This window comes from Salmo trutta, chromosome 7 (assembly GCF_901001165.1).
Source record: "Salmo trutta chromosome 7, fSalTru1.1, whole genome shotgun sequence".
NCBI lineage: Eukaryota > Metazoa > Chordata > Actinopteri > Salmoniformes > Salmonidae > Salmo > Salmo trutta.
Genome location: NC_042963.1, coordinates 28,632,470 through 28,648,815, shown reverse-complemented (window position 1 = coordinate 28,648,815; position 16,346 = coordinate 28,632,470). Strand labels below are relative to the sequence as shown.

Below are 16,346 nucleotides of genomic sequence, written 5' to 3'. Positions count from 1 at the left end.
AAAGACAGAGTTGGGGAGAGAGAAAAATACAGAAAAAAAGAGAGATTACTCCCATGTCCATGTGAATAATAATAAATTCAATCTCACAATTGAAAGCTCATTCCCGATCCATTCAGTCTCTCTGCCCCACTCTCTCCTTCTCCCCGTCCTCTGCTACCCCTCCATTCTTACCGTGTGCAAGATCAGGATATGGGCATCATCAAGGACATCCGTGGTAACAACCTGAAAACAACATTTGGATAAGTGCATTGTTCTGCTCCACAATTAATATACCCCAACAAGAGGTTTACATCATAATACAGTAACAGTCAAGACAATAATATTTGTATATTTCAGTTACAGGAATATATTCCATCTGTAAAGTATACAAAAATGTCATCAATATACAAAGACTTTATGGTCTGATAAACTAAAATGCACAAACTGACTTACAATACTTGCAGTGGAACTTGTCCTTTGTCTCCAACTTCTCTCTTTGTGATATTTTATGGACATATTGTGTGGAGTTACTTACAGTGTACCCAGCTCTGGCGCTCAGGTGCTCAGCTGCCACCAGCAGTGCATTGAGAGTGGCTCCCCCACTGCCCAGTCCAGGCTCCTGGGGGTCTGACACAGTGAGCAGTAACGTCCCCTGTAAGAGACCTCCACGCTGCTGCCGGACCTCCAGCTCTGAGACACAAACACACACCCTTTCTTTAGACAGTGAAGCTACAACTTTTAATTTGGCTCTATAGTTCGGCATTTTGGATTTGAGATCAAATGTTTCAAATGAGACAGTACTGAATGTAACCTTTTATTTGAGAATCTTTTCATATAAACAGTGCCTTCGGAAAGTATTCAGACCCCTTTACTTTTTCCACAGTTACATTGTAGGTGCATCTTGTTTCCATTGATCATTTTTTAGATATTTCTACAACTGTGGTAAACTAAATTGATTGGACATGATTTGGAAAGGCACACACCTGTCTACATAAGGTCCCACAGTTGACAGTGCATATCAGAGCAAAAACCAAGCCATGAGGTAGAAGTAATTCTCCGTAGAGCTCTGAGACAGGATTGTGTTGAGCACAGATCTGGGGAAGGGTACCAAAACATTTCTGCAGCATTGAAGATCCCCAAGAACACAGTGGCCTCCATCATTCTTAAATGGAAGATGTTTGGAACCACCAATCAGGACTTTATGGTAGAGTGGCCAGACGGAAGCCACTCCTCAGTAAAAGGCATATGACAGCCCGCTTGGAGTTTGCCAAAAGGCACCTAAAGGTCTCTCAGACCATGAGAAACAAGGTTCTCTGGTCTGAGGAAACCAAGATTGAACTCTTTGGCCTGAATGCCAAGCGTCACGTCTGGAGGAAACCTGGCACCATCCCTACGGTGAAGCATGGTGATGGCAGCATCATGCTGTGGGGATGTTTTTCAGCGGCAGGGACTGGGAGACTAGTCAGGATAGAGGGAAAGATGAATGGAGCAAAGTACAGAGAGATCCTTGATGAAAACCTGCTCCATAGCACTCAGGACCTCAGAATGGGGCAAAGGTCCACGTTCCAACAGGACAACGACACTAAGACAATGCAAGAGTGGCTTCGGGACAAGCCTTGGAATGTCCTTGAGTGGCCCAGCCAGAGCCCAGACTTGAACCCGATCGAACACCTCTGGAGAGACATGAAAATAGATGTGCTGGGATGCTCCCCATCCAACCTGACAGGGCTTGAGGATCTGCAGAGAAGAACGGGAGAAACTCCCCAAATACAGGTGTGCCAAGCTTGTAGCGTCATACCCAAGAAGACAAGGCTGTAATTGCTGCCAAAGGTGCTTCAACAAAGTACTGAGTAAAGGGTCTGAATACTTATGTAAATGTGAGATCAGTTTATTTTTAATAAATGTGCAAAAAATTCTAAAAAGTTGGTTTTGCCTTGTCATTATGGGATATTGTGTGTAGATTGATGAGGGGATAAAAACAATTGAATACATTTTAGAATAAGGCTGTAACGTAACAGGCTGACTACACCAGCAAAATACATTTAGAAATCTATATATCATTGCAACCACACTGCTCGCACGCCAACGAGCGTCTGCATTGCCAAGGGCTAAAATAGAAGTCAGTTCTATTTGTGACGCAGATTGCGCTGCCAGTCCTGCCTCTCCCATCTCCTCATTGGTTTATAGAAGCAGGTACCCACGTGCCATCTCCTCATTGGTTATACCCACGTGGATGACTGAAAGACGAACGAGGTCAGTGGCGGTAACGCACCTAACTTATGAAAGTTGCCAATCACAACAAAGTCAAGAGAAGAAAAAGCCTCGAAGGAGGAGAGATGACTAGAAACGATTTGGTTGACCGTTTTATGTGTGGATTAATTGTCAAAGTAGAGGACTTGTGCATTTCAGGTAAAATAACGACTCAATGTTTATATCCAAGGACAAATTAGCTAGCAACAGCAAGCTAGCTAGCAAAATTGCCATAAATGTTTAATGCCTTTCAACCTGTCCCCAAATTAATATAATTGGTTCAGAGTTTGTTTTGACATTTTAACCTGTTTGGGCTAGGGGGCAGTATTGAGAATTTTGGAAAAAATATGTGCCCATTTTTAACTGCCTCCTACACCAACTCAGAAGCTAGAATATGCATATTATTGTTCAGGTTTGGATAGAAAACACTCTGAATTTTCTAAAACTGTTTGAATGGTGTCTGTGAGTATAACAGAACTCCTATGGCAGGCAAAAACCTGACAAGGTTTCATGCAGGAAGTACCCTGTCTGACAAGGAGTCGTGCGTCTTGCATCTGTTTATTGAAAAGTAAGGATCTTAGCTGTAACGTGACAATTCCCAGGGCTCCGATAGGCTCTCAGAACCCGGGAAATACCTGAAGGTTGACGAGGCAGCCTCAGGCTGAAACACATTATCGCCTTTGGTAAGTGGCGGATCAGAGGACCTTTGAATGAGGCGCATGCACGATTCGCCCCTGAGGAGAAATATAATTCGGCTGTTTAGGCTCAATGCATATTCCCGGTCGGAATATTATCGCTTTTCTACGAGATAAATGGCATAAAATTGGTTTTAAACAGCGGTTGACATGCTTCGAAGTACGGTAATGGAATATTTAGACATTTTTTGTCACGCCAATGCGCCATGCGCAAGACCGTGATGTAGCATTCTGATAGTGTCTAGAACTCACGAACAAAACGTTGCTGTTTGGATATAACAATGGATTATTGGGGACCAAACCAACATTTGTTATTGAAGTAGAAGTCCTGGCAGTGTATTCTGACGAAGAACAAGCAAGGTAAGAACATTTTTCTTATAGGAAATGTGATTTTGGTGGAGGCTGACCTGGGTGGGTGTCTAAATAGCTAGCCCTGTGATGCCGGGCTATGTACTTAGATTATTGCAAAATGTGCTTCATCCGAAAAGCTATTTTAAAATCGGACATATCGAGTGCATAGAGGAGTAATGTATCTATAATTCTTAAAATAATTGTTATGCTTTTTGTGAACGTTTATCGTGAGTAATTTAGCAAACTGTTAGTAAATTCCCCGGAAGTTTGCGGGGGTTATGCTTTTTCTGAACGTCACATGCTAATGTAAAAAGCTGTTTTTTGATATAAATATGAACTTGATTGAACAGACATGCATGTATTGTATAACACAATGTCCTAGGTGTGTCATCTGATGAAGATCATAAAAGGTTAGTGCTGCATTTAGCTGTGGTTTGGGTTTATGTGACATGATATGCTAGCTTGAAAAATGGGTGTCTGATTATTTCTGGCTGGGCACTCTGCTGACATAATCTAATGTTTTGCTTTCATTGTAAAGCCTTTTTGAAATCGGACAGTGTGGTTAGATTAACGAGATTCTTGTCTTTAAATAGCTGTAAAATAGTCATATGTTTGAGAAATTGAAGTAATAGTATTTCTAACGATTCAAAAATCGCGCCACTGGATTTCAGTGGCTGTTACGTAGGTGGGACGAGTTCGTCCCACATGCGCAAGAGAGGTTAACCTGCGTGTCATGATCGCATTTGGTATGGGGGGACAAAATACATTTATGCACGATGGCGCACGGCCGGTTTGGGTTCCATGTAACATTTTGAAAAAGTCAAGGGGACTGAATACTTTCCTAAGGCACTGTACACTACCAAAGTATGTGGACACCTGCTCGAATGTCTCATTCCAAAATGGGCAATAATATGGAGTTGGTCACCCTTTTGCTGCTATAACAGCCTCCACTCTTCTGGGAAGGCTTTCCACTAGATGTTGGAACATTGCTGCGGGGAATAGCTTCCATTCAGCCACAAGAGCATTAGTGAAGTTGGCACTGATGATGGGCGATTAGGCCTGGTTCGTAGTCGGCGTTCCAATTCATCAATGGTGTTCGATAGGGTTGAAGTTAGGGCTCTGTGCAATCAAGTTCTTACACACCAATCTCGACAAACCATTTCTGTATGGACCTTGCTTTGTGCACGGGGGCATTGTCATGCTGAAACAGGAAAGGGCTTCCCCAAACTGTTGCCACAAAGTTGGAGCCACAGAATCGTCTAGAATGTCATTGTATGCTATAGAGATCAAATTTCCCTTCGCTGGAACTAAGGGGTCAGAACCATGAAAAACAACCCCAGAGCAATATTCCTACTGCACCAAACTGTACAGTGGCACTATGCATTGGGGCAGGGAGCGTTCTCCTTGCATAAACCAAACCCAGATTTGTCCGTCGGACTGTCAGATGGTGAAGTGTGATTCATCTAGGGTTGCAAAAGGGTTCGAAATTTTCCATGAGAAGTTAAGCCCGGGAATTTAGGTAATTATGCTGTAATTCATTAAAAAAAAAATGTTTGCTATAACAGTGAACCATTTTTGTGGGATACACATAAGGCCATTCTAGCTCTTGTGGCATATTTTGGTTAAACTACCCCCAATTCAATGGAATTGCAACCCTCTGCATGCACAGTGCATTCTTCCATCACATGTACAGCTGATTCTCAAGATCTTCCACACTAATGAGATACTATTGAGCCCACACTACTACACTGCCTGAACCAAGGACTACACACTTTCTGGTAAGTTTTGAGTACAATACTGGGTGGTGTGAATATATTTTATATGACATACATTATTTTTTGTTAAATAGTAAACAGTAGCCTACAGAAAAGTGTTTAAATAATTTCGAACTTAACACTTTCTGCTAGTTAGTTTTTACTACCATGTGGGTTTTAGCTTGCTTGAGACTAACTGAGGTGTGTTAATTCACCTGTTGCCATACATGTTTCATTTTAAAACAGTTATCTTACAAAGGAGTTGTTTAATCTAACTACTTAACTATTTATCTGTACATGGAATTGTATTTTATTTTAACATATTTTTTCTAATCTTTACAGGAAAATGCCACGGGCACTATCTGACATGTGGAGACATTTCACTGCAGCCAATGTTGAAGGAAAAGCTGTGTACATTTGCAAATACTGTGCCAAATCATATGTGAAGATTGCAACAATGATGCAGAATCTTACCAAGTGCATAAATGGTTAGGTATGTGAAGGGTCATCAAGTTATAGCAGCAATCTACCTCACCAAGCAAAGTGAGAAGAACAAGACATTGAAGCTGCCCAGCAAGACCCGTTGGAGTGGTGTTGTCATCATGTTTGACAGTCTCCTGGAGGGGAAGGAGTCTCTCCAAGAAATGGCCATATCAGTCTGCCAATATGGACAGCCCCATCAAGAGGATCCTCCTGGATATTTTGGGAGAGAGTGGAAAGCAGCCTGAAACCTATAGCAGTAGCCATGGCAGGGATTGAGGGAGACAATGCCATCCTGTCTGATGTTCAGACTCTGCTTGCAGATGTAAGAAAATAAATCCGTACTGCCCTGCCCACTTCACTGTTGCTCCAATCAGAAGAAACTGCAGTTCTGAAATACATCAAAAAGCGTGAAGACTTCTGCCTGAAGCACATACACGCCGCAGTGTACATGTTGGACCCCAAGTATGCTGGCAAGAGCATCCTATCTGGTGCATAGATCAACAAGGCCTATGGTGTCATCACTACCATGTCTCGCCACCTTGGCCTGGATGAGGGCAAGGTTCTTGGCAGTCTGGCAAAGTACACTTCCAAGCAAGGGCTTTGGGATGGAGATGCAATATGACAGTCGTGCCAACATATCTCATCAGCCACCTGGTGGAATGGACTTTGTGGATCTGAGGCTCATTCCACTGTTGCCTCAATCATCCTCCAAATCCTACCAACATCAGCCGCCTCAGAGCGCAACTGGTCCTTGTTTAGGAACACACACACCAAAGAACACAACAGGCTGACCAATACAAGGGTTGAAAAATTGGTGGCATTCCGGGCAAATTTGAAGCTTTTTGAGCCTGACAACGAGCCGTCCTCAACAAGGTTGGAAAGTGACAGTGAAGATGAGGCCTCAGAGTCTGATGTTCAAGGGTTGGACATTGAGGAGGTCCAGGGAGAAGACATGAAAGCCTGAGAGGAAGACAACCAAAGCTTCATTTCTAGACTATCATTTTACAGATGCATGTTGAAAACGTTTTTTGGAGTTGCAATGGATCATTGGGGATCATTCAATATTCACTTTTTTTTTTGTTCAGTGAAATCATGTGAAGTCAACTCATTTAAAGTTCAATTCGTAACTAAATCGTTTTTTAACATTTATATTGGAAGAAATTGAATCATTTGCAATTATGTCTACTTATGATAGGGTAAAACGTTTGTTTCTGTCTCCATATGATATGGTAAATATTTCCAATGCAAGAAACATCAACATTTAAAATGGTATTAATATTAACTTGCATATTTCCGTTAATTCTCATATATTCCCACGTTAATTTTCCAACTCTGAATATTCCCCAAAATGTGCAACCTTAGATTCATCACTCCAGAGAAAGCGTTTCCACTGCTCCAGAGTCCAATAGCGACAAGCTTTACACCACTACAGCTGACGCTTGGCATTGCGCATTGTGATTTTAGGCTTGTGTGCAGCTGTTTGGCCATGGACAACCATTTCATGAAGCTCCCGACGAACAGTTATTGTGCTGACGTTGCTTCCAGAGGCAGTTTGGAACTCGGTAGTGAGTGTTGCAACTGAGAACAGATGATTTTTACGCGCAACGCTCTACAGCACTCGGGGGTCCCATTCTGTGAGCTTGCGTGGCCTACCACTTTGCGGCTGAGCCATTGTTGCTCCTAGACGCTTCCACTTCACAATAACAGCACTTACAGTTGACTGGGGCAGCTGTAGCAGGGCAGAAATGACTGACTTGTTGAAAAGGTTGCATCCTATGACGGTGCCACGTTGAAAGTCACTGAGCTCTTCAGTAAGGCTATTATAGACAAACATTGGCAGTATAGAGATTGCATGGCTGTGTGCTCAATTTTATACACCTGTCAGCAACGGGTGTGGCTGAAATAGCCAAATCCACAAATTTCAAGGGGTGTCCACATACACAAAGTATCCATTTTACCATTTAGAAATGAAATCACTTCATGCATCTAGTCCCCCCCCCCCCCACTACACAAAACCAGGGAAGTCATCAACAGGGTCCTCCAAGAAGGAGTTCCTGCAGGTGTTGCTTTGCCTGCAATCCAGCTCTTCTGCCATAGGGTAGCAGGGCTTTAGGTCAACAACATGCACCTTCATGGCATCTTCCCCCGTTTCCTCCAAAGAGACCAAGTAGTTCACCGGGCCCAACTTCTGCACCACAAAGAAAGGACCTTTACATCTCATAGCTAGCTTCGCAGTAAACTGCTTGGACGCCTTCAACAGATGAGAACAGACCAGACATGAGACTTGGGTGGGAAACACACGTCTCGCCTATGTTTGTCATAGTTTATGAGCTGTCGTTGTTTGGCTAGCAAAGTATGGTGGTGGTGTACTGCATCAAATGCTGGGCAGTCAGATGAAACGTGGGAACTTTGCAAGACTCTATCCATCGGACCTTTTAGTGGTCTTCCCAGGTCTCCTGGACTGCAGAGTTCAATGCAAAGCAAAACTACGGAAGATGCTGATCCCACCTTGTATGCTGATCTCCCACGAATGAAGCAATCATCCCCTTCAGGGTGCGGTTTACCCTCTCTTCAGGTTGGTCTGAGGATGATAGGCAGTGGTTAGCTTGGCAACTACACTCCAGTAGGTACAGAGGTTTTTGTAGATTCCTGACATGAACTGGGGACCTCGGTAAGAGAGAATTTGGTCTGGAATCACAAATCTGGTAAAGACCTCCATTCGCAGAATTAGAGCAATGGCAGATGCAGTGGCTGTGTGGAGTGGAAACAACTCCACCCAGTGTATGTAGTAGTCCACTACCACCAATAACAATTCATTCCTGGTTCCCCGCCAGGGAGGAAAATTCCCAGAATTTTATTGGGATGGTTCACAACCGTCTGCTACAGTTTTCCGGCAGGTCTGCCAACGTCTGGTTTGTATTTCTGGCAGACACTGCTGCACAAATATCTTAGTATCGACCCACATGCCTGGCCAGTACACCACCTCCTGTAATCTTCGATAGGTTTTGAAGACTCCAAGATGGCCACTCATGGGGTTGGCATGATAAGCTTGGATCATTTGGTCAGTCAATGTAGAGGGGACGAAGACACGGTATGGGGTGCAGTGTGTTCCATCTCCTCGGAGTTTGATACACATTATCCTGAACTTCTCACTGAAGCGGCTGTGCTCTCCACACACATAATCCAGAGGAAAAAAATAATCCATACACTTAGCGGTAGTGTAAGTGCTGCACAATGGAGGACAGACGTTGGCAGTCTCTGTAATCCGAGGGCATCTGGTACAACATTCAGTTTTCCCTTTGTGATACTCAACGATGAAGTCCTAGTCTGATAGACCAGCGAATGAGACAGCTGTTGGTCTTGCCTGTTGTCAGAACCCACTACAGCGTTGGTCTGTGACAACGGTGAAGACCTTGGCCTCCAAATAGTAGCTCCATTTCTCCAGAGCCCAGACCACAGCAAGGCACTCCAGTTCATTCGTTGACAAATTCCTCTAGGCGCAATTCAGGGTGACACGTGGATAGGCAAGAACTTCTTCTGTTCCAGGTCCGGTTGGTTGAGCAAAGACTGCTCCCAGTCCTGTTTGACTTGCATCTGTGTACACTGGGAAATTAGCATTCAGTTTAGGGTGTCCAAGCACTGGAGGAGAAATGAGACTGTTTGAGTGCTTCAAATGCAGGAGTCCATTGGAAATTCACCCCCTTCTTAACCTCTCTGGGACATGTGGGATGCTAGCATCCCACCCGCAGGACACACTGCCAACAGCCAGTGAAATAGCAGGGCGGCAAATTCAAAACAACAAAAATCTCATAATTCAAATTTCTCAAACATACAACTATTATATCCCATTTTAAAGATAATCCAACCACATTGTCCGATTTCAAAAATGCTTTACGGCGAAAGCTTAAAACCTCTTATGGACAGGCGTTCCGTTCGCCAATATCCAATGGTAGCGCCTGGCGCAAAATACGAAAAACCTTAAAAATGCTATAATTTCAATTTTTCAAACATATGACTATTTTAGACCATTTGAAAGATAAGACTCTCCTTTATCTAACCACATTGTCCGATTTCAAAAAGGCTTTACAGCGAAAGCAAAACATTAGATTATGTCAGGAGAGTACCCAGCCAGAAATAATCTCACACCCATTTTTCAAGCTAGCATATATGTCACAAAAACCAAAACCACAGCTAAATGCAGCACTAACCTTTGATGCTCTTCATCAGATGACACTCCTAGGACATTATGTTATACAATACATGCATGTTTTGTTCAATCAAGTTCATATTTATATCAAAAAACAGCTTTTTACATTAGTATGTTTTGTTCAGAACTAGCATACCCACCGAAAACTTCCAGTGAATTTACTAAATTACTCACGATAAACATTGACAAAAAACATAAATTATTTTAAGAATTATAGATACAGAACTCCTTTATGCAATCGCGGTGTCCGATTTTAAAATAGCTTTTCGGTGAAAGCACATTTTGCAATAGTCTGAGTAGATAGGCCGGCCATCACGGCTAGCTATTTTGACACCCACCAAGTTTGGCCCTCACCAAACTCAGATTTACTATAAGAAAAATTGGATTACCTTTGCTGTTCTTTGTCAGAATGCACTCCCAGGACTTCTACTTCAACAACAAATGTTGTTTTGGTTCGAAATAATCCATAGTTATATCCAAATAGCTCCGTTTTGTTTGTGCGTTCAAGTCACTATCCGAAGGGTGACGCGCCGGCGCGTTTCGTGACAAAAAAATTCAAAATATTCCATTACCGTACTTCGAAGCATGTCAAACGCTGTTTAAAATCAATTTTTAGCCGATTTTTCTCGTAAAATAGCGATAATATTCCAACCGGGCGACGACGTATTCGTTCAAAGAGAGAAAGAAAAAATGGAGTCGTCTCGTGCACGAGCGCTCCAGTGTCATTGTCCTCAGAAGGACCACTCTCCAAAACCTCTGCTGTTCTTCGCCCAGAGACTGCAGAGCTATCATTCCACGTTCTGGCGCCTTCCTAGAGCCAATGAAAGCCTTAGAAAATGTCACGTTACAGCACAGAGGCTGTATTTTCGATAGAGAGGCTATAGAAGGTCAACAAATGGTCAGACAGGGCACTTCCCGTATAGAATCTTCTCAGGTTTTGGCCTGCCATATGAGTTATGTTATACTCACAGACACTATTCAAACAGTTTTGGAAACTTTAGAGTTTTCTATCCAAATCTACTAATTATATGCATATTCTAGTTACTGGGCAGGAGTAGTAACCAGATTAAATCGGGTATGTTTTTATCCGGCCGTGAAAATACTGCCCCCTATCCCAAACAGGATAACATTAGATTATGTTAGGACAGCGCCTAAACAAGAAAAACCACACAGCCCTTTTCCAAGCAAGGAGAGGCGTCCCAAAAAACAGAAATACAGCTAAAATGAAATCACTAACCTTTGATGATCTTCATCAGATGACACTCCCAGCACTCAATGTTACACAATACATGTATGTTTTGTTCGATAAAGTTCATATTTATATCCATAAAGCTCATTTTACATTGGCGCGTGATGTTCAGAAATGTTTTACCTCCCAAAACTTCCGGTGAATGAGCACATCAATTTACAAAAATACTCATCATAAACGTTGATAAAATTTACAACAGTTATTGAAAGAATTATAGATACACTTCTCCTTAATGCAACCGCTGTGTCAGATTTCAAAATAGCTTTACGGCGAAAGCACATTGTTCAATATTCTGAGTACAGCTCAGCCATCAAAGCAAGCTATACAGTTACCTGCCAAGTTCTGGAGTCAACTAAACTTAGAAATAGTATTATAAATCTTCACTTACCTTTGCTGATCTTTGTCGGAATGCACTCCCAGGACTCCCACAAGAAATGTTAATTTTGTTCGATAAACTCCATATTTATGTCCAAATACCTCCGTTTTGTTCACGCGTTCAGATCACTAATCCAAAGGCATAATGCGCGAGGATAAAACCCAAGACTAAAAGTCAAATAGTTCCATTACCATTCATAGAAACATGTCAAACTATGTCTACAATCAATCCTTAGGGTCTTTTTAACATAAATCTTCGATAATATTCCAACCGGACAATAGCGTATTACAGAGGAAAAAGAAGGAGCGGCACGCCTGCGTGAGTGCGCAGTAAACAACTCACTGGTCCCAGGCTTGAGACAGCTCTTATTCTCTGTCCAGTAACAGTAGAAGCATGAAAGGTTCTAAAGACTGTTGACATCTAGTGGAAGCCGTAGGAAGTGCAAAATGACCCCACAGACACTGTAGTTTGGAAAGGCAATCAGTTGAAAAAACTACAAACCACTTCCTGGTTGGATTTTCTCTCAGGTTTTTTTCTGACATACGAGTTCTGTTATACTCACAGACATCATTCAAACCGTTTTAGAAACTTCAGAGTGTTTTCTATCCAAATCTACTAATAATATGCATATCCTACCTTCTGGACCCGAGTAGCAGGCAGTTTAATATGGGCATGTCATTCATCTGAATTTCCAAATACTGCCCCGTCACTAAAAAGTTAAGGTGGTTGACTGGTTACGCTAACTTTGAAAAGTCAAGCACAAACTGGTGGTACCATCCAGCCATACCCAGAAAGCTCTGAACAGCCTTCAGGGATGTGGGAATTGGGAGCTCCTACACTGCTGCAACTTTGACTGGATCTGCATGGATACCTTCTGCAATAAATACATGACAAAGAAACTTGAGTTCAGGCAAGCAGAAATGACACTTCAAGTTCAGGTTTCAACGCTGCAGCCTGTCTGTCGAAGACGGAATGTATGTCTTGCAGATGATCAGTGACAGAGGAATAGATTATGTCATCCAGACACACAATTTTCCCCCCTCAGATCTCCCAGGGCAGTTTCCATCAGCCTTTAGAAGGTTGCTGGAGTGTTCTTCAAACCAAAAGTACAACTGTAATCAGTGTGATAGCTGGGTTTCTGGCTTCCCTGGTGGAACTTGTTTTGGTCTTTGTTGTTGTCTTGACCTAGCCGGGACTCTGGATTGGGGTAGCAGGCTCCATCCTGAAATCAGTGCATTTCCAGGTTGAAATGGATGAGGCCGGGAATGGTCAGAGCCCAGCCGACAGGATGGTTCGGACATCGAGATGGTTAGTCCGCTGAAGAACATGAAGTCCAGGCCAAGGATTACAGCAAATGCAAGGCTCGGATTGGCAAGAAAAGCCACAGGAAAGTTAATGTCATCATACAGCTATATTTTCATCAGTCCAGCCCAAGGGATTGATCGGTTCGCCTTCCCTCTCCTGTTCCTACCAGTCAGAGGAACCAACATTTGTTGCAGAATAGGAATAAGATAGCTAGGTGAGCTGTCTGAAGGCTTCATGGTGGACATTGAGGCCGATCTAATTGTACCCAAGCTACCACACCTGTTGGTCTTCTGTTCTTTCTAACCATTTTCTGAATCCTGATGCTGGCCATAGACAGGGCAAGAACCTGGAGGATGTTGGAACTTACACCTCCAGCACGTTACTGGACTTTTGTCTGGGTTCTTGGGCACAAATGGCTGAGACAGTTTAGCCCCAGGAGAGTTATTGGGATACAGGAATGAGGGAACAGGGTTAAGTTTGGAGGTGGTTCCAGTCCTTCTCAAAACGGAGTCCCAAGACACACCAGATCATCCACATTCTGCACACGTTCATGAAGTTGACTGGCATGGTAGCATCCACATTAATGTGGAAGTGTTCAGAAGAAACATTCTATTCTTATTTACAATAAAAGTGACTCCAAAAATTACACAATACATTATTTACCATTCATTTCTATGTGGAACAACAATCTGAAACATAACCAAAACAAACTGGAAATGCATCAAACAAGTTTGTAGAGTCACAAGCTTGATGTAGTCATTACGTTCTAAGAATATTGGACCAAAAACAAATATTTTGACTGCTTTAAATACACACACGTGAATTTGTCCAAATACTTATGACACCTTCAAATGGGGGGACCATATACATAACGTGCTTTCATTTCTAAATGGTAAAACAGATAAGCCTGTAAGAAAATGTAAAGACAAATACACAACGCAGAGATCTAAAGATCAACGGAACTAGTCATTTATCTGTAATGGGGAACTGAAGATTGATTGGTCAATGGAACGGGTTGTTTGTCAGTTCAACATCTGTGTAGGGGTTCCAGTCCAGAACTCATAGCTACATGTGGCAAGTTCTCATTCATTCAAATTGTCTATACATTGAGCCTGAAACGGGATACTTGGTAGCTGGCCATCGGCCAAATTTTATTGCAAGGAATTCTAATTGGTCAACCACAGGCTATGTTTTGGTATAAACTACATCCTGTCTCTTTCTTCAGTGGAGAAAACAACAAGAACAGGGAAGAATGAACATCTACCATCCACATTACAGCATAACAACTATGATCTGTTCTCTTCGAAAAAATATATTTTCTCTCCCTGATTTGCTTTGGGGTCAGTGTAATTGAAGAATAACATCAACTGCTAACATGTATGAAAATACCCTCAAATAAAAAAGGTGACATTCTGTACTGTCACCTCATGAGACAAATTAAAACTTTTAGCTTTATTGTCCAAGTAAATAGGTAGTGAAGAGTATATGTTTTCTAATGAAAAATAACTAAATTTAAAAAGTCATTTGACAAAGTCACTAGTACAGGGTTAACATTTAAAAAAAAAAAATTCTGACAGCTCACTCAATGTGTCCATAGTAGACTGTGTAAACCTGTGTGAAGTTAGCCACAATACTGGAATTTGCGGTTCAAAATCTAAATGTACTAGTCGAGTAAACATATTTTGCATTTGTTATTGCGGGTGTAGCAAAATGCTATGTTCCTAGCTCCAACAGTGCAGTAATATGTAACAAAAAACATTACACGTAACCCCCCCCCAAAAATATGTATTTAACAAATGTAGAAATATTACAACGAGCAATGTCAGAGTCTGGAATATAAATATATGATTGTTTGTACTGACATTATGGACAGTATATGAATAGAAAAGGTATACATAGGATGAGCCTTGACCAGAATACAGTATCAGTCAAAAGTTTGGACACACCTACACATTCAAAAGTTATTCTTTATTTTTTACTATTTTCTACATTATTATTATTATTATTATTATTATTATACAAAGACATCAAAACTACAACAAAAAAAAAAACAGATATGGAATCATGTAGTAACCAGCAAAAAAAAAAAGTGTTAAACAAATCCAAATATATTTTGTATTTAGATTCTTCATAGTAACCACCCTTTGCCTTGATGACAGCTTTGCACACTCTTGGCATTCTCTTAACCAGCTTCATGTGGTAGTCACCTGGAATGCATTTCAATTAACAGGTGTGCCTTGTTAAAAGTGATTTTGCGGAATTTCTTTCCTTCTTAATGCGTTTGAGTCAATCAGTTGTGTTGTGACAAGGTAGGGGTGGTATGCAGAATATAGTCTTTTACCGAATAGGGCTAAGTCCAAATTATGGCAAGAACATCTCAAATAAGCAAAGAGAAATGACAGTCCATCATTACTTTAAGACTTGAAGGTCAGTCAATACTGAACATTTCAAGAACTTTGAAAGTTTCATCACAGCGCTTGATGGTTTTTGTGACTGCACTTGAAGAAACTGACTCTCATGAGGACCGCCACAGGAAAGGAAGACCCAGTGTTACCTCTGCTGCAGAGGATAAGTTGATTAGAGTTAGCAGCCTCAGAAATTGCAGCCCAAATAAATGCTTCAGAGTTCAAGTAATAGACATCAACATCAACTGTTCAGAGAAAACTGCGTGAATCAAGCCTTCATGGTCAAATTGCTGCAAAGAAACCACTACAAAAAGGACACCAATAAGAAGAAGAAACTTGCTTGGGCCAAGAAACACGAGCAATGAACATTAGACCGGTGGAAATCTGTCCTTTGGACTGATGAGTCCAAATATGAGATTTTTGGTTCCAACTGTTAAGTCTTTGTGAGATGCAGGGTAGGTGAACGGATGATCTCTCCATGTGTGGTTCCCACCGTGAAGCATGGAGGAGGTCTGATGGTGCTTTGCTGGTGACACTGTCTGATTTATTTAAAATTCAAGGAACACTTAACCAGCAGGGCTACCACAGCATTCTGCAGTGATACGCCATCCCATCTGGTTTGCGCTTAGTGGGACTATCAAATGTTTTTTAACTGTTCTGTTTTATCAAATTAATAAAGAATTTATTTTTAAGTTATATATCATGGCAAAATTGTTTAGCATTATCTAGTCCAAATATGGTATTATTCCACTATTTGTATTTGTTTGGATCTGTTTCAAATAGGGGACTTTTATTTTAACGGTGAACAGGAAATTCCACATTTGTGTCTAACCCTTATTGTGACTGGCTTCAGACAGGTACTGCGTAGGACTCAATGCAGTGATGCCAACTTAGCAATTTTGTTGCTAGATTTAGAAACTTTTCAGACTACCCTGGCAAAAAAAAAAATTCAAAACAGCACCTAGCAACAAATTTAGCTACTTAAAAAAAAGGAACTTTTAGCAACTTTTGAAAAGTGACTCAAATGCTAAAATGCATGTATTTTCCCTCTAAATGACACAAAAACGATTTTCTCTGTCACACACTCAGTCACAACACACGTGCCTGGCTGCAAAAGTGCATTGTGAGTGACGTCAGCAGCAGGCCAGCAGCAATTTCAGTACATTGCAAATCATTGTTGGCTGACTGCAGCAGCAGCAGCAGCAGCACGGGTTCGACGAGCCAAACCCAATATAGTTGGTCAGGAATGTTTGATCTTGAACAGAACTTACAACATCAATCAACGTGTCTCA

At 41.7% G+C, this 16,346-nt stretch overlaps 1 protein-coding gene across 2 annotated transcripts in view; it reads right to left on the bottom strand.

The window, feature by feature from the left end:
* fcsk (fucose kinase) overlaps positions 1-16,346 on the bottom strand; it is a 48,432-nt gene that overhangs the window by 31,305 nt on the left and 781 nt on the right. For both annotated transcript variants that reach the window (XM_029758509.1, XM_029758508.1), the window contains exons 2-3: positions 515-669; positions 172-222 (exon numbers count right to left, since the gene is read on the bottom strand). In XM_029758509.1, the coding sequence (XP_029614369.1) occupies positions 172-222; positions 515-669 (206 nt within the window). The remainder of the gene's footprint in view (positions 1-171; positions 223-514; positions 670-16,346) is intronic.